The 19399-nt window shown below is 42.8% G+C and overlaps 2 protein-coding genes across 4 annotated transcripts; one reads left to right on the top strand and one right to left on the bottom strand.

The window, feature by feature from the left end:
- Positions 1-11: 11 nt before the first annotated feature.
- mybl1 (v-myb avian myeloblastosis viral oncogene homolog-like 1) lies at positions 12-10186 on the top strand. Of its 3 annotated transcripts, none has more exons than XM_035143217.2 (16): positions 12-405; positions 2819-2924; positions 3169-3240; positions 3509-3601; positions 4340-4560; positions 4649-4850; positions 4964-5038; positions 5333-5443; positions 6278-6517; positions 6604-6996; positions 7118-7257; positions 7388-7502; positions 7661-7777; positions 7945-8049; positions 8360-8551; positions 8740-10186. In XM_035143217.2, the coding sequence occupies exons 1-16, from the start codon at positions 383-385 to the stop codon at positions 8863-8865; spliced, it is 2331 nt and encodes a 776-aa protein (XP_034999108.1). In that variant the 5' UTR covers positions 12-382; the 3' UTR covers positions 8866-10186. The 3 variants fall into 3 exon arrangements, with proteins under 3 accessions (XP_034999108.1, XP_034999109.1, XP_034999110.1); XM_035143218.2 differs by having other exon boundaries at positions 6622-6996; XM_035143219.2 differs by lacking the exon at positions 5333-5443.
- A 4237-nt stretch (positions 10187-14423) lies between these two features.
- On the bottom strand, positions 14424-19127 carry LOC118098651 (vexin). The gene is made up of 5 exons (XM_035142687.2): positions 18919-19127; positions 18654-18685; positions 17982-18149; positions 16657-16748; positions 14424-15862 (listed from the first exon to the last, which is right to left on the bottom strand). The coding sequence occupies exons 1-5, from the start codon at positions 18983-18985 to the stop codon at positions 15574-15576; spliced, it is 648 nt and encodes a 215-aa protein (XP_034998578.2). The 5' UTR covers positions 18986-19127; the 3' UTR covers positions 14424-15573.
- Positions 19128-19399: the final 272 nt, after the last annotated feature.

Raw genomic sequence — 19399 nt, forward strand, 5'->3', positions numbered from 1 at the left:
GGCGAGCGGAGGAGAGAAGTGACAGAGGATCAGTCCGAGGAGAGAGGAGGCAGCAGCGGCCGCTTTCCACCGTATCAGCTCCACATGCGACTTTAGTTCACCATAAGAAACAAGAGGCAGAACACACACAGCGACGCTTCCCTCTGGAAACATGTTACCGACGAAGAGCCGGGCTTTTACCCAGGGAGCGTAGCGTTATGGACCGGGTACAGCAGTGACTTAGCCCCGCTAGCTAGCCGAGTAATGCTAGCTGGATACCACCGAGTCTCAAGAGGAAACCAGCGATGACTGACAGCGACTCGTGCGGATACACGCGTGTTAATGTGAGCGCTGCCACACACAGGTTCGTCTCTGAGAAGGTCCAGTCCTCCCGCAGGCGGCCATGGACAACGTGAAGACACGCAGGTGGGTGTCTTCTGCTGGTGTTTTGTCGTCCGGTGCGGTGGCCATCTGTTTGTCACAGCCTCAATGCAAATAACGGTGTCAGTGCAGAGAGGATATTCACCATGTTTGCGATTTAGTCTGACAGTGAACGTGTTCTGCACGTGCACCTGCACAGTTCTACTACATATCAATATGTAGTAATGGATGATTAACAGTGTGCATTCTCCAGCAGCCTGGACATAAGCATGGGTAGTGTAAAAGTTATGGCTTATAAATCCTGCAAAGTGTTCAAATCATGGGTTTGCATGGTTGTTGTTTCTTTAATGTTGTTCCACACATACTACAGGTTAATAGAATAATGTGTTTATTTATGCACGGGAGGCGCGCAGCCCATTGTCAAACAGCAGTTGTGCAGCAGCAGCAGCATCTTTGAAAACACGTCCCTTGAAGGTGACAGGTCTGTTAGATAGTAAGGCTCAGATGCTGTCTTGTCCAGATCAGAAGAAAAGCACAGATAAAGAGTTGCAGTAAAATGTGTGCTGTGCTCTCTTGGAAAACGTGGTTTCTGCCACAAGGTAAATAAAGCCGGTGGAGAAAAGAAGTAGGCTGAATACAGTTCTCAAAGCCCTTCTGTGCTTTTCAGGAATGCCCCCTGACAGAAAGTACCTAAGAAAACAAACAAACCCGTTTGTGATTAGATTTGATGTCTTATATTGGGCTGTTGAATTATACTGACCAAGACAGACAGAATATTGATTGTGCACAATACTGCAATCAAGTGTTGTCAATTGTAATAATTATGGATATTAAAAGCATTTAATTTGTGATAAATTACAGTTAATTTAATGATTGGGCGATCATCATATTAAGTAGAAACTATTTTGATAATTGTTCCATCTGTAACATTTACTTGTTCCACTGACTTTTATTGTCAAGAATTGAAGAAGTTTTGGAGCCAAACAAACTTTTTGAGAGTTAAACGTAGGTTGAAGGAAATTATGGTGAACCTGGTTTAATATTGTCTGACATTTAGAAATGAAAGAGAACAATTTATTTTAAAAAATGGATCAATCATAAATGTAAATAACTTTTGGTTGAAGCTTTTTTATGATGATCATCATCCAGCTTGTTTATGTTTCATCCCCAACACATACTTCTCCTCGTGTTCACATCTGGACATATAATGGATGGGTGGCTCCTTTCTTTCTCTTTCACCACTTTTGAAAACACTTTAATTTTTATTATCTGGCTATATCAAAGTTAAGCGGGTAAATAACGTTTTAAATCAAATGTGGAGATGTTATATAAGTCTCTGTTTTTTGAAACTTTTTGAACGACTGGACCGTTAGAGCTCTGCCATTCCCCTGACCACACCCCTCCCCCATCTAAATGACGCACACTGGCACACCTCTGGAGGTGAAAGAGCCTGTTGATCGCCCCTTTCGCTCAGCCCCTCTACGTCCCTCCTTCCTGTTCAGAGCACAGTCCAGACTCATTTCCCCACTTTTCTTTGCTCTAGTGAGGGAATCAGGCCACACCAAAACTCAATTGCCATGTTCGGGCTTCCCTGCAGGGCTGATGGAAAACCTCAGGAGAGCAGTGTTTTCCCCTTGTGTGTGTGTGTGTGTGTGTGTGTGTTTATGTGTGATTTCTGAGGTTTGCTGTATGGTAACAGCTCTTGGCAACAGCAAACTTAATTTCTCCTATATTTATTAAAGTCTGCTCCACTGCCACAAAGAAAGTGTTGCCCAGCAGCAACTTTTATGGGAACACAGACGTCCAGTGTTACCTGCCAACTTCTTATGTCAGGAGAGAGGAATTTTGTGTTCATTTAGTTATACGCGAATACATGTCTTTCTCTCTTACTCTGAAAGGGTTGCGGCGAAGCAGAATTGTACTAATACACTGTTATCATTTTACTATTAATATGTTGCTCGAGTCACTTTCAGCCTCTCTAGGAAGGCTGATTGCCATTGCCAAATTCAATGCGTACAGTGTGCAGTGATGTTCTTCTTTCTCTCATACAAGGCTTGTCGAATCAACTGCTGGTGCTTATACTGCTCACAGTTATTAGTTCTTCAGTAGCCACATCTTTCATTCACCTGCATTACAGGAAATAACAAGCCAACCAATTTAAAATGACAAAATAATTAGAAAAATGTACTTAAAGCTGAGTCTCTGGCTTACCCTAACACTCTTCTATACACTGAGAGCATGTTCAGTGACAACATATACTTTAGGTAGCTTTATACATACTGTGTGCATTTGCACAAGCATTGATTTTATTGTCTAATCTTGCAACATTTCCAAACCTCTATGGATTCATGCAATTTTCATGCAATTCAATATTCATATCAATATTCCTTCCTAGAGTTATTGACCTTATAAAGAAATGCTGGCTCTGTTAATGAAATCTTTTCTTTCTCCTGTGTAGTTTTAGCAATGATGAGGATGAAGAGGTGATCTCCACAGACACCGAAAGCAAAGAGAAGAGCAAAGATAAAAAGACACTGTGCAAAGTGAAGTGGTCCCGAGATGAGGTAAGTTTATCAGGGAGTTTTGCAGGTTATTTTCATATGTGAAATGGAGACAGCATGAGATTTGTAATTTATCTTATTACTAATAAAAATGTGTTTTGTGCTGTACATTACATGGGAACCTTAATTATCAATGCTTGTTTGTTATTACATAATACTACAATGTAGAAAGTTCCTAAGGATGGATACTAAAGTGCCTTCACTCTGTTGTTTTCCCCCCCCCCCAACTTTCATCCTTCCTCTCAAGGATGAAAAGCTGAAAAAACTGGTTGAGCAGCATGGAGCTGAGTCCTGGAAATTAATAGCCAACTTTTTTCAAGTAAGTAAAGTGTAATATGTCTGCATTGTGAAAGAGTAGTATCTCATTGGTTTATTGGCAATACTAGTCTGTCCCTCCCCAAACAGTTAATAACAACCAAAACCATTTACTAATACTATTATTTATATATTTCCTTAATAGGATGTTTTTCACAGTGGAGTTAAGTCATGAGTGCAGTTACTGACAGATTTATTTCCAGCTGTCAGGAGTAAATATAACTGAAGTCGTGGTGTAATGAGGTGTTGTGTTTTGTGTGTCTCTGTCACAGGGGAGGACAGATGGCCAATGTCAGCACCGCTGGCAGAAGGTGCTCAACCCAGAGCTGGTGAAAGGACCCTGGACAAAAGAGGAGGATCAAAAGGTAAGAGGAGCTGGGAGTTCCTGCTGTGGACAGAAAGAGGGATGACTACAAATGTAAATGATAGGTGAGACAGAAGGAAGATGTGGGGAGTGTCAGGAGCTTAGTCTAAGTGAAAGAACAAGTTCCACAATGCAATGTATCTTCAACCTTTAGAACAACACAGGCTGTGCACATGCACAAATGTACGTCCCGCCAAAAACATACTTTTCTTTTTTGAAAAGTAAATCCATGACTATGTCATCCCTAATAAAACACAGACTTTCCATGTCACTAGTTTGGAGCTGAGCCCTTCTTTGTACAGTGGGAAACTCGAATGTCTTTCCCGGCTCTAAGATGAGCAATGCATTCCTTAAATGGATCACTATTCTCTAAGAATGTCGGGAATGCTCCTCTGAAATCTTGGCATCATAACAGAAACACAGAGCTATCAGTAATGGCTGGAGCTGCCAACAGTGACATCAGCTGCAAAAGAAACAGCCAAACAAGCTCTGCTGCTGCAGTCAAAGCTTTCTGAACGCTGGAGCTGCTGTTGGCTATTAGAAAAGTAGAAAGATCTGATTTTCCTTTTTTTCCCAAGCTTGTTGAATGAATCCAAGTAAAAATTTGACTCCATCCTTTCATACAGTAAAAGATGACAGAGACAACTAACAGAATAGAATAGTGTATGGATTATTATTTTTCTGATTTACAAATCAAAATTGTCTATCAAATATTTCTCATTCAATTATGTTTTTATAGGTTATTGACCTGGTACACAAATATGGCCCCAAGCGTTGGTCAGTGATCGCAAAGCACCTCCAGGGGAGGATTGGAAAGCAGTGTCGTGAACGGTGGCACAATCACCTCAACCCAGAGGTGAAGAAGTCTTCATGGACTCAGGAAGAGGATCGAATCATTTATGATGCCCATAAACGTCTTGGCAACCGCTGGGCAGAGATCTCCAAGCTTCTTCCTGGACGGTAATATAACGCTGCTCGTTCATTGCTTACTGTATCTCTATAACGGAGGAGGTGATTTGCTACATAAGCCAGATCTTCTCCCCAACAGGACAGACAACTCCATCAAGAACCACTGGAACTCCACCATGAGGAGGAAGGTGGAGCACGAGGGCTACCTGCAAGATCACAGCAAGACTCTGTCCTCCTCTCACAGTGGAGGGAAGAGACGCCACCACAGGCTGTGTCCCCCAACTCCAGCAGAGCCTCAGAGCTGTGATCACAGTCCCCTGTTGATACCAGGACCCAACCAGGTCCACTCTCACTTTCCTCTTCATACTGTATGGTGTTTGAATCATTTATGTTTGTCCTCAGTGGGTTTTACTTGTGTTTTACTGGTGTGGTTGTGTGATTCTCTGTGTTTAAGATGGGGGTTTATACGTGTGATCCTCACAGTGGACACATGATGGATAGTCTTCCTGAAAATTCAGGCTTCATTCAGGTGAGTGTTTGAGTATTTCCTCTGCATGCTGGTGGGGAGAACTTGTCACATTCTTTATTTTCTGGACTGTCTCTAGATATCCTTGTGATTGCTAACTCTGGACTCCAAGTCAAATACTTGGATGTCCTGTTATTTTCATCTAACATTCAATAACTGACAAAAAGGGGATTGATCTCAAATCCTCCCTTAAAATATTTTATGTGTAAATCTGTTGGGTTTTTTGTCTGCTTTTCTTAACACCTTCCTTTCCTCCTGTCCTCTTGACCTCCCCTCTCTGACGTTTGTTTATTCCAGCCATCGTGCCTGGACGATCCTGACAGAGAGCAAAGAATTAAGGAGCTTGAGCTGCTGCTTATGTCAGCAGAGAGTGAAGTCCAGCGACAAGTGCAGTGCAGAGGTCCATGTGTAAGAACACACTCCCAATGTGTGTTAGCGTACTTAGTCAGCATAGCCCGCCTGTGTCTGTAGCTTACATACACTGTAAAAAGGGCCATTAACATGAAATATCCCATTTAACTGAGTCTTAAAATTCAATTAAGGTGAGACAAAGACAAAAAATAACATCTGGTTCAAAAACTTTGTTATGTTATTTTTTAAGCTTTTATCAGAATTGATTTAAAAAGAAAAAAAATTACAGTAACACTCGATTCTAGAAAATTCACAGTTCTCATCTCCACAATTGACTTTACCTTGCTTTATGGTCAATACGATTTTAAGACTCTCGCTTTAATTGACTCTGTGATGGACTTTTTGCAGTGTATAGTTGTGAAAACAGGAATGGCGCACATGTATGCGTGCCTGATGTGCTGTAGTGTTGCTATAGTAACTACCTTCCCCATCTTGCTACTCATTCAGACTGGCCTGAAGCTGTGCTTGGACGCCACCTACACCCCTTATTACCATTGTTCCCTCCACCAACCCGCTCCCTCATCTCCCCCGGTCCCCATGCCCACACACAGCCAGCAGTTTGGATTTGGCCCAAACACTCTGTCCCTCCTGTTCCTGTTCTGTTCCTGTTCTGTCCCCTCTGACATTTCATTCACTACCTCATTCTTCACAGTCTGTGATTTCATATTGTGAGATTTAGTGGTCAAGATTTGTTGGTGTTTTCCACACTTTCTTTACATCTAGATCATTTCACAATGAAATCATATTAGTTTTCCACAACAAATCATCCACCAAACATCCGGTGCAGCCAAAGATCCAACACCTGTGTTCTCTCCCTCCTTCCTCCCTCAGAGCTTGGAGCAGTACTCCATCTGGTCAGACAGTTTGTCCGATGACACGTTGACCACAAGTGGCAGCAGCTTGGAGGAGCAGGCAGAGAGAAAACCCTGGAGGGACACTGACATTCCCCAGGCTCCTACAGCACAGCTTCCAATCTCTCCCAGTAAGTTCCTGGCACTGGAGGCCAGCACCGTGCTCTCCACCCTGCAGACCATACCGGAGTTTGCAGAAACCATGGAGCTCATTGACTCCGTAAGTAACAGGAGGAGCAGAGCACCAATGTATCGCAAAATGAACGTGTTGAAAATACTCTTGAATGTATTAAAGATCTACTGTAGATGTGTTTTGCTCTGCAGGACCCTGGTGCGTGGAGTGACGTGGCCAGTTTTGACCTTTCAGACACAGCGACACCGCCCAGGCACAATCTGGCAGGCTACACCACCCTCCTGCAAGAGAGGACCATGGATAATTCAATGGATTACACTCTCAACACGCCCACTGCCATATCAGGCCGAGACAAGAACAGTGCTTCCTTTGGTCTTGGGAGTGTCACTTCTCTGACTCCCATCAACTCGTCCAAACCTTCCCAAGCATCCACAGGGAGGAGGAGGAGGAGAGAGAGGGGAGAACCATCTCCTTTATGCGACAGGACCTGCTCGTCTTTCTTGGAAAATAACTCAAATTCTCCAAAGAAAACGCCAACAAAGTCACTGCCATTTACCCCATCACGAGTAAATGAAATATGTTATTTTTTCCTCTTCACACACACAAAAATCCCCACCTCAGCTGACTGCTTTGTGTTTGTGGTTGTATTGGTCATGTGACTGACCCGCCTTGTGTGGTTGTTCCCAGTTCTGCAACATATCAGGGGCGGAACATCTGAGTCTGGATAACCCTGCCCTCACCTCAACTCCTGTGTGCGGCCAAAGGTGTCTCCTGTACACGCCGCTCCACAAAGAAACCACACCGAAGCACCAGAAGGAGAACGATGGGTAAATAACAGCAAAACATAAAATCCAGAGGCTTGCTCTGCTTAGTGGGAAATTTCTATCATATTTTAATCTTGATTTTATCAGATTGTAAGGAGAGTAACCAATGTGGAATATTCTGTCAACTCTCTAGTTCGCGGACACCCAAATTCTGTAAAACCATAATGATTCCAACCCCAAGGACACCGACTCCTTTCAAGAATGCTTTGGCTGCTCAAGAGAAAATGCATGGGCCCCTAAAAATGGAGGTAAGACGTCAAATGTGGCTGCTTGCCTGTATTTATAATAACTTCCTTATATACATATACAAATGTGTATATATATATATATATATATACATACAACAATTCCATACAGTACACTTCCAGTTCATGGTTATATTTATGTGTCTGTTTGTGTTTTTCAGCCGCAGCCTTTAGCATTTCTAGAAGAGGACATTCGAGAAGTTCTGAAGCAGGAGACCGGAGCAGACATCTTTAACAGAGCAGACAACCAGCCAGACTACAGAGCATGGAAACATAATGTATGTGTAGGATGCACATTGTCTCTCAGTACTTCATGACTAATCTGCTTTTAACAAACACTTGCAGATACACATATTCGAATGTTAATCATAGCTCTAAAATACAATTCTAGTCCTTCCCTGATGGAATAAGATTTATTGCTTGTATCTTGCTCCTTTATTTTCAGATGGATGGCCCAGCTAGAAAAGTGCGTAAGTCCCTTGTGCTAGACCCTTGGGGTAAAGACGGCCTCAACACCCAACTCTTCCAGGAGCAGCGCAACAACACAGAAGTAAGTCACTTCAAGAACACTGGTATAGATCCTGTAGCTAGATGAGAAAACAAATGTGAAAACTTTTGCTGGGGTGATGTGCCTCCAATGGTGCCATTGCGCCGCCTGTACGGTCGTCAGCCAGGAGCCACCCTTTCACTTCTTTAATCCTGGAACATTTCGAGGTGCTGGAGTCTTTTGGCCACCCTCTGCAGTCAGACCTAGGAATTTCAAAATACAACACATTTTAATTTAATTCACGGTCATCAATCATTTTGTTAATCTACTTCTTTGTTATAAGATTCACCATTCATGAAATGTCATATTGCAGAAGCCGGAGGAAAGTCTTCTGACGAGCTCCTCGCTGGTCACCTCGACCCCTGAGCAAGAGGAGTGCAGTCGCCCTTTGACGTCTGCACGAGAGGAGCCGTCACTCGTTCCTGTGCATCCCCATCGCTTTACGAGCCTGCGGGTGAAGAAGCTCTCCGCCTCCCACAAAGCACCAAAACACGCAGCTGTTCAGGTAATACCCAAGTCAGTTGCTTGCAAGCTGTGCACAAAAGCAACACATTTGCAGGTCATTTACAGTAAAGCAGTGGTGGAGTCTGCTAATTTGATATGTTACAGACAAAATGATGTGAATTATTAAAAAAAGGATGGTGTCATTCTAACAAGTATGTAACGTGTAACTCCTGGTTATTTTCTCCGCAGGTGAGTGAGTGGGAAGCAGTGGTTTATGGGAAGACAGAGGACCAGCTGATTATGACGGAACAGGCCCGTCAGTACCTGAGCCCTTACCCGTCGTCTGGCTCTACCTCAAGGGCCCTTGTGCTTTAAAGCCGTCTCCTCACCGCGCAGGCAACACTACCACACCCATCCCAACTTCGAAAACCTCCACTGAATCCTGTAAGAGACAATCCAGTGAAGACAAATGATTTTAGTTTTTATTTTGATACAGAAATGCACTGCCAACGACGTCCACACAAAGGCATGGCTGCCTATTAACACACATTTCTACGTCACTGCCCGAGTAGTTTGTTGTTTACAGCTTGGACTTGTGCTCTCTTTTGAAAAACACAACCTGGCTACATGAGCAATTTTGTACAGATATGAAAAAAAGGCTAGATTTTTTCCTGCACTAGTTAGAAATGTTGAAACAACCTGCACATACAGTAGGCTGTAGAAATAGTGTTTATTACTAGCAGTGGCTGCTTCTGAGTTTTATATTGTTAATATATTGTTTAAATAACCAGCAAGACATTTTATAACGTATTGCTACTCATTGTGTATCAACTTGTTTCGCGAAGCTGCCCCGTACATGCAACATCTGTAGCTTTTTATACATGTAGCTGACGCCCATGTATCTTTCAAATCCCACCGTGGGTTTTGAACATAGACACTTACAGTACAGAATATAATATTAAGCATCGCAAGCATTTAAAACTAGAATGGCGATCAGTAGAGCGCATCAACCGTGTCCCTTATCAAACCACATTTGAATTCATTGGATCTGCACCAAATTGCACACGCTCATAAATATCAGACCCTAAACAAGCCCGGTTTTTTTCATCAAGGTCTTCTGAGTAATCATGGAAAATGTTGAAAAACGCCCAAATCTTGCTATGTTAAAGAAAGTGACAAAAATGTCCTGGTTTCTCACCAAAATTGAATGAGTTCTTCACTGACTTTTACCGCATCCCTCCACCAAGTTTTGTGGTAATTAGTTTAATAGTTTTTCGCATAATCTTGCATACAAACAGACAAGTGGACGGGTGTGAAAACACATGACATTCGAAGGGACAGCAGTGTTATTGCTGAATCACGGTGATGTGAAGTCGGTGGGGATGGAAATAGAAAGCTGTCAGTATTGCACTACTGAGTCGATTTTGCTGCTGAGAAAGGAGCAGTGTTTTTAAGGGCTAACTGGATAGCACTTGTGATGGTATCTTCTTCCTCTTTTTTCTTTAAACAACACATTTCCTTTCCAAGGCCATAGTGTCCGTCGAGACATCGGTTGAATGTATTTCATTGCAATGTACATGTGTAAGAACCTCAAGAATGGAAGGGTACCTTTTTATGTTTATTTCTGTTTGTTTTATTTATTATCTGACAGCTCTAAAGCTTAGATATTAATATAAATCGGATACCATGAATTTTTTTAAAAAAGAAGTTTAACTTTGCTGACAAAACAGCCTCAAAAGTAAAAGAAGAACCCCTCACATGCTCTAAAAGCTGTTCTGAAGAATAATAACCATTTCTTTGGTCAGTCGTCACTGACTAGTTTTCATATCTTTAGTGTTCTACAGGCATTGGGTGGAGAAGGATCTACTTTTTATGTGAAGGCTGTAGGTTTTATTTATTTAATGTTTACTAATTTATTTATTTCTTTAAAACAAATCATTTAAGAGAAATTATTGAAGAATTTTATTGTCTTTTTAAAAAATAATCAGGATTGGGCTACCGTTCGGTTCCATGACTCCAAGTTAGACAAACGTGCACTGCCACTAATTTAAGTTGAATTTCTTTTTTTTTCCTGGACAGGCGAGATCTAGCAAATAATAATAATCAGTGTCTAGTTGACTCTTTTAACATATAGAGAGGTCATATTCCTTCTAGTTACTCAAACGTGCTCTTTGCTATAAGGTAGCAGGACTCCATCTCTGACCTCTAATCATAGACAAATTGCACTTTTTACTCATTTAATTTGAAATGCTTGTTTGTTCATTCTGATGATGTAGCTCTTATCCTTTTTATTTGTGTGTTTGAGTATGCGTGAGTGTGGTAGATGGATGTCTCCTGAGTTTGTTATGCTGACATTAAGCTCAAGCTGCTTGATTTTAACATATTCTTTTCTCCTGTTCTGCTGCAGAAATGTGTAAATACACTACGTATAATCCTTCCATGAAACATGTTAAGACAAGATGTCTGTGCAAAAAAATCACAGCTAACACCGAACATCCTGTTTCAACAAAATCTGAATTGATCACTGCTAAAGCAAGCATGTCAACAACCTTGTATCCTGCTGAAACGCCCCTTGATATATATTATATATATATATATATATATATATATATATATATATATATATATATATATATATATATATATATATATATATATATATATATATATATATATATAAATATATTAATGATAATTTCCTTTTGAGGAAACACTGTGCTTCCACGTTCCATAAAGGAAACTTTTTTTAATCTGGTTAAATAACACAAGAGCTATAAATGGTCTTTGTATTGTCTGCATTAATGGCACCAGTATTAGTTATAATCTGGATTATCCTGCGTTAAGCGTTGGAGTGAGAATAAGAAGGGAATCTTGTCAGGGAGATCAAGTGGAAAAGATCCGGAGTAAATGGTACACAACTCTAAAACAGAAAGTAGAGTAACATCCACAGACGACATTTGTGTTAAAATTTTTGTGTGTGTCTAATCTGTATATATCTGTTCTGTTGCTTTGACTTGTTTTTGTGCATTCCATATTGTTAAGTTCAAGTTAACATGTTTGTACGTTAACAAAACTTGGCCACGTAACATCATAGGTTTTGAGGGAAGTACATAGACAGGATGGTAGCATCGGTCGTATACTACTGTAGTTATGCATGAGCGATACACAAGATGCCAGACTCTGCTTTTAAATACAGAATCACAGACTCACAACTATGTTTTGTAGCATTTCCAGTTGAAATCATAACCAAGTCACCATAGAAATCCTGCCAACTGTCTTTGTAACCGTGTACTTAATTTGAAAAAAATAAAATAAATGCATTCGTTGCATGACTTCTGTGGTATTTTGAATTTCCTCTCCTCCATGTGTCCAGACAGTACACACCTCCACCGAAGCCCAGCAGTCCCCTTATGAAACTACATTTAGGTTAACTCGCTTCAAATTGCACTAACTCATGTATATCAGCCGCCTAAACATGCCTACGTTTTAATAAACACAAATTAAATTAATAAAAACATCCACAAATCTCACAATGCTGAAGAAATGAGATAAACGATTCCTAAATCTGCCTCCTGACGTGGATCCGCACCAAAATGTAATGGTTTCTTTCCAGACCCATATCGCATCCTTGATGATAATCTGTTCAGCAGTTTTTGCATAATCCTGCTAACTAACAGACGACAACATAACCTCCTTGGTGGAGATAATAATTAGGTTATGTTACATGGTGTTTCCCATGTAATAAAGTATTCTGCCGGTTCTTTATTTTCCTGACATGCTCACAGCAGGAATAACAACCTCTTGACTTCTTGCCAAAATTTAATTTCTCAGGAAAAGAAAATCCAATACTTTTAATTGTGTTCAGTCACTTTTCTCCAGGTGGATCCGACTCAGGCAGGTGAACTGGTGAAGCCTGCGTCTGACATCTGATAGAGTGGTTTGAGCCCACTCCCCCTGTCATGCGTGCATGTATATGTTGGGATGCTGTCAACTTGGCCTGGGGTCCGGGGACACGAGTCCCCTCCATCAGAACAAGAGGCCTCTCCACAGGGTCAGCTGCTGGCCCTAAAGGGGCCCACTCACCCATGACTTAATGCCCCTGGGCTCCTTTTGTCCTCGGGGCTGTTGGTTTTTACGGGCCCATTCGCTCAATTGCCCCCCAAACGGAGGGAGGCAGAGAACGTGAAGACTTGCCTTACGCAGAAGGAGCAGCAGCAGCGCACACGCACACAAACAATGTGCACATGAACACACGGCCGCCGCATGCACGCCGTGTCCACTTAATCAATCGGCCCTCCCTTCCCTCTCATTCTTGTACAAGAGGGTCTTTTGTTCTTGGGTGACCCGCACTAAGCTGAAAGATGTCAGGGACCTTTTGCCTCTTAATTGGTTATTGGCAGCAGCCTTTCCACCTTATGCTTCATGGATGGATTTAAGGACATCAATCATCACGTTCTAGTGACTTGTTGACGTGTAGACAGGTACCTGTTGTGCACAGACTTGGATTTACAAATCTGCTACTGTGGGAATCATTTAAAGTACAACATATTCCATCTTTTTAATTTGAATATAATGTAAAAACTTGACATCCTGTCCTCAAATATCTCCTGTCATCGTGTTAATGGACATCATGTTTGTTTATATTTGTGCTTACCTCGTCCACCGAGGACGTGAAACACTCGGCAGAACCAAATCTATCTCCTCTGCCTTCTTCCTCTGAGCACTTACACATAAGCAAACGCACAAACTCTCTCTCTAACACACACACACACACACTGTTTGCCTTTGTGTACGCTAGACAGCAGATGGCAGCCCATTATAAGGCTGACAGAACAGTCATCTGGCAGGCACCCTGTTACCCCTCCTCCCCCGCTCCTTCACCCCCCAGTCCCCCAGAAGACAACCCGGCACAGAACAGAACAGCAGGGATAGGACACTTTTAGGCGGGAGAGTTCCACAGACCTGGGATTGTGTGTGTGTGTGTGTGTGTAAAAATTGACCCTGGCCTTTCCGCCCCCATATAGGTCACTGTTTCCACTTGGGTGTGTGAGCGCGGTGTGAGGTGAAGTCAGGCTCCCGTTTGACTGAGGTCTCGCCGTGTTTCAGAGCAAAAGTATGAGGTCTAATCTGAATTTGAATAAATCACTGTCAGGCGCAGATAAGCGAGTTCTAATCCCCATGTGAAATGAGCAGCCAGCAGCTATCAGATAACAGATCCGTTCTCTTTTCGCTCACCTCTGATTGGTGCACATCTCGTACATTAGATTTCATTGAGGAAAACTCGTCTGGTTTGTGCGAGGTATTCTCAGATTGTGTCGTCCTGAGATAAGATGCAACAGTAACATTCTCTCTATTCTTCGCCTCATGAATCTCAGTTTGCTCCAGGGACCCGTGGAGCTGTCTTTTTTTGTGTTGGTAACATTTACACCCTTCCCTGCCTCCAAACACTGGCCCCAGAGTGACTGCCTCCTACAGCCTCTCTTACAAAGGATTATATCAAACAGTGGGGGAGGAGGAAGGAGGAGGAGGAAGGAGGAGTGTGTTTCCCTGCAGAGGTCAAGGCCAAGGTGAGGATTAGGCTCTGTGTTTGTGTCCTCTGCGGGGATGTAATCTACAGCCTACCCTATAGAGACAGTACGGCGTGGGGGGGTGGGACATGCTGGGAGGCACCGCAGAAGAAGAAGAAGAAGAAGATGACGAAGACGACTACCCTGACTTCTGAGAGCTGCCTTGGCGTTGCTGGGGCAACCGGCACAATCCGTCAGCGAGGCTTTCAGCGGGCCTCAATTACACTTCCTCTCGCTTGAGAGAGCTCGCTCTCTGCTAAATAGGAGGGAGGCCCCGAATGTTCAAAAAGGAAAATGAGCAGGAGTTGAGGTATGAGGTAATATACTGAGGCATTTTCCACTGGAATAAAAAGATGTGAGCCAGGGAAGGGTTCGCTGGTTTAATCACTGTAATAATAATATTAAGCAGCATTTTACACATACATATACACAGATTCACATGAGGAGATGAAGGGAAGAAACAAAAATGGTGAAACAGACAATTACATCCCTTATGACATCATTGATTTTCACTAAGGTGTTATGTTACTTCCCTTCATCACACTTAATACTGCAGTGCCCGTTCGAAACCTGCCTGCTTGTTTGGCCTGTGGTGATGCAGGTTGCAGCTTTTCTTTCTGAATCCGTATAAGTGACCTGCAGGAACTGAGCAAGTTAAAAACACTCTGCAGGACTCAGTCTGCAGGACTGAGTCTGCAGGACTCAGTCTGCAGGACTCACTCTGCAGGACTCACTCTGCAGGACTCACTCTGCAGAACCCTGAAGCCACCGCTGCTGCACAAAGAGCTGTTCACCTGTTTATTGAAAGTTTGGTGAAGCTCGACTCACGCAGAACCCCGATCTGGAGAATCAGTTGTCCCTGTCATTGTCATGAACAAGCGCTGGTTGCCCGTTTATTTTAAATTTGAGTAATATTGAATGTTCGACGAATAACATTCAATATTACACAAATCAAAACCAAATTCGACATTGCACTTCCTTAGGCCTTTAAGAATACACAAGCCGAGTATGAGATAAACGGTTGTCAAGATATGCGTTCCACATACAGACAGAGATTTGTGGAATTTCTAGATTAGATAGATAACTGCTGTGACTGTGATTATATATATTGAATTGTATATATCATTTTATGAAGCATATACCTGGTGTTTGGTGACTTGTCATGCTGAAAAACAAGGAAGAAATCAGCAGCCGCTCAGCTCGCTGTACATTCATGCTGCCCTTCTAGTCACGCCCCCGTCCCAGTGATGTCTCAGCAGGCCCTGTCCATCAGATGTAATTGAAAAAAACACCTTCTGTGACGTCATTAAATCATGTGTGTGTGTATGTATACAGTCACAGAGAGGAGTATTGTCTGGATTCTTGCAGCCAAGTCAAGAACGCCTGATATGGCAACAAGAGTTTGCTCAGATCAGGATGTCCAGGACCTGTCCTCCACATTTCAGAGGTGCCTCCGCTCGCCCCACGACCCCGCAGCAGCCCCACCACAGTGAACTCGCACAAAGAGAAGGGCCTCCTAGTCGCCCTCGAAGGCCCCATTGGTGGCTCCCTGGCATTCACTCTTTTTCCGGCACTTGGACAGAATCCTGTGGAGCAGGCCCGGGGATCTGTGTGTCTGAGGCTGCTGGGAGGCCACAGGCTGAGGCGACGGGATCTGCAGGGGCCTGCGTACCGGGAAGGGGTCCTCGCTCTCGCCCTGGCCCCCATCCATCACCATCCCTCCTCCTGCTGCTGTTGCTGCTGCTGCTGCTGCTGCTCCACCACCTCCTCTGCTCCCCCGCCTGAGCGCCTGCAGGATGTGTCCACTGGGGGACAAAGAGGAAATAACAAACACAAAGGCCCTGTTTATTCCTCATGACCCAAATTCCACCGCTAGTAGACAAGACAGGCATGGAGCTGTACAGAGGGTTCTGTGTAGTGTGTGTGTGTGTGTGTGTGTGTGTGTGTGTGTGTGTGTGTGTGTGTGTGTATTTAAGTGTGTAAGCAAAGATTAGTGGCAGGCTGTCAAATATAAACACCACCTACACTCACACAAACTGGGCGATAGTTACAGCACCCAATCAAACAGCTCCTCTTAGCTACAGATGAAAAGATTTCAAATTTCTAATAAAAAATATGAATTATTTGTCACGAGGAAAAAAATTATCTAAAAAATATGATTGTTCTGTCATAATTTCATTTCCTTTTAGGTGAATGACTACAAAGCCTTTCCTTTCCCCCGCTTTTCTTTGGCCTTAATTTGATGCAGTGAGAGGGGAACGACTGGTGTGTGTGTGTGTGTGTGTGTGTGTGTGTGTGGGTGTGTGTGTGTGTGTTTGGGGTTTAGTAATCAGTGTGCTTTGTCGACTAATGAGGGACGAGAGGGGCCACCTGTTCAGGGGCGCTGGGCGGAGAGCAGTGGGATGGGACTCTGTGATGGGGATGTGGTGAGCAGCTGCTGGGTGTGTGTGTGTGTGTGTGTGTGTGTGTGTGTGTGTGTGTGTGTGTGTGTGTGTGTGTGTGTGTGTGTGTGTGTGTGTGTGTGCATTCACCTATTGAGGGGGGACATGTGTATTTGTTGTTGTTGTTGCTGCTGTGTGAGTTTACACCTGACACTTACTGTCCATATCTGCTGCGTCCTCCACCCGAGTCGTTGTCCCTTGCCGAGGTTCTCAGGGACAAACGCCTCTGCAGGCCTCTGGGAGGGAGATTCTGCCGAGAGGGAAAATACAGTGTGTTTCACTGATGTGCTAAAATAAGCTGCACGCTGCTTTTTATATCCTCCTTCATCTGCCCTCAGCTCAAACAGCTCAAACTCTTCATTCTATTTGTGCTTCAATTCATTTCTTTATTTAGACATTTGTGGAACAATAACTTTAAATGTATTTGTAGCACTTGATCCTTAGTCTGAGCCACTATAACAACAAGTGTATTCTATCAAGTTTATTCATACAGCAAATGATGCCACTGCCCAGAACATTACCAACTTTTTTGAAAGAAAAAAATATATAGGAGATTTTTCAATGTTTTACATCTATTGTATATTAATATACATGAATTTCAGCCACATGCTCTGTATACTATACAGTATGTATGTTTAATCAATGTTAAATCAAATTCAATTCAATTGTATTTGTATAGTGCCAAATCATAACATACATCATCTCAAGGCTGTTGATCTAGTGTTTATATTTATATATATATATATATATATATATATATATATATATATATATATATGCAAATAGTGTTTGTGTTCACGTATAGTATTTATGCATTAGAAAGTTAGGATTATATTCACATTTTGTACAAAATATGAGTCATCTGAGCTGCGATGCTCAGCTGTGTTGAATCTGATAAAGAGCCTCTCCATCCTGCAGTGCACTGATGATTCACTAGAGGGCAGTTATCACATGTCGTTGATAATAATAAACAACTGATGAAGCTGAGGATTTGGAGGTCTCAGAAGATCAAGTATCAAACATGGTATAAACCTGTAGGGATAAGAAAGTAGTCGAGCTCTCCTGTTAATGAAGTATTTCTCTGTACCTTGCATTACATTTCTATTGGGGTGCTTTTCCAATCCAATCCAAGAAACACTGGATCCTCCACATCATTGGGGATATTTATGTTCTTTTTTTAAATATTCATGGCTGAATATGCAACAATCAGAGTTTCTCAATCTCAGGTATAATTAAATTAAGAATTTAAATAACACAGAAAAACTGCGTGAGACAAAAATATCTCAAACAAAATAATAAATGTTTACTATTTTCGATATATTGTGATCATATCAACTCCTAATCCTCATAGTAAGACGCTTAAACCCTTCACTGTTCTAAGATATAGAATTTAAACCACGATCTGCCCTCAGACATTGAGCATCATGTCCGTCCTGCTGCATTGCTGAGCACATTCAGGCAGGAAAAAAAAAAAGAAACCAACCTGGCTCAGCTCCATCACACAGGAGGCGGGGAAGTGGCCCTGCTGGCCATCCTGCCTCCGCCCAAACCAAATCCCCTCCTCATGCTTGGACAGCACCAGGACTACGTCACCTGGACACAGCTCCAGCTCCTCTGGCCAGTGGGGCCTGTAGCTGTGCACCACCACCATCTAATGGACAAGAGGGACACTAACCGATTTACTCTGCTAGAAATGGCCAGATGCATTTTCAAATCATTCAGATCAGGTGTCTGCTGCACTGCTCTTTGGCTGCGGCGATAAAAGCTGTCGTCAGAGTCCGAGTGCACTTGGCAGTTGACAGGTCGCACTAAGTGAATGGAGAGGATTACGTGTCAAGACTCTGAGATTAACGGGCTGTGCGGTGAAATAGAAACCCTGAATCTGGGTGTACTCTTCATTATGTGTTCCGCCTAAATACGGCACCAGGAATTATATAAATGAGACACATAATGGAGCTGCAGGAAATTGACTTTACATAATTTCAATGTCAAACTCATATCAATCAATGTGGGGCAGATGCAACACTTGGGGATTTAGGAAATGTTGTTTTCTATTTTTGTGATTAAAAGTGGATGTGATCAACAACATGCAGCCAAAGACTGAAGCTTTCTATCAGTGAGTGGATTTTTGTATTGAGATGAATGGTTAACTTGCCTTCTCCGCATCTGTCCTGTATCGACACCTCCCTGTGAATCAGCAGGGAAAAAAGCTTATTTGATCAAATGCCATGTCTGCAAGTGCACATCTGATCCTCTTCACATAGCTGCATGCACATATATGTGCATGCAGCTATGCCCTTTACACAGAGAAAACAGATTTACATCATTATTCATTAATCTGACATTGGTGTGCCATCTTCCTCTCACTGTAAATAATGTCATGCTACGCCACGCTTCACTGCAGATATGATTCCACTCACCTTGTGGAGCAAGGACGGTGGTGAACACCTCAAAGTGCTCATGGCTGTGCATGTAGATGCGCTGCATCTCGGTGGATCTGCTACTTGCACACTGGCTCCTGCGCTCACTCTCTCCGTGCACTACCTTAAATAAATGCAGCTGACTAATCCACTGCAGCGCTGACTGGAGCTGGCCACAAGCAACAACACATCCTCCAGAGTGCAACACACACACACACACACACACACACACACACACAAGCATGCGCAGCACAAGACTGGAGAGACACACAAACCAAAAAATCTAAGTTGAGTGCAGAAAAGTGTAAGATTATGAGGCTGATTTGGGTTTTTAAGTGAAATATCTGCAGATACAGATCTGTTTTCAACATTTTGAATGTCAGCTGCATGTGGGATACAAGGCGGCCTTCATCCCCGAGCTCATGCTTGACCACCTCATCTTCATCCCTATTGTTGTTTGACCATCTGGTCACCAGCAAGA

The sequence above is a fragment of the Hippoglossus stenolepis genome, chromosome 19, assembly GCF_022539355.2.
Source record: "Hippoglossus stenolepis isolate QCI-W04-F060 chromosome 19, HSTE1.2, whole genome shotgun sequence".
Classification (NCBI taxonomy): Eukaryota; Metazoa; Chordata; class Actinopteri; order Pleuronectiformes; family Pleuronectidae; genus Hippoglossus; species Hippoglossus stenolepis.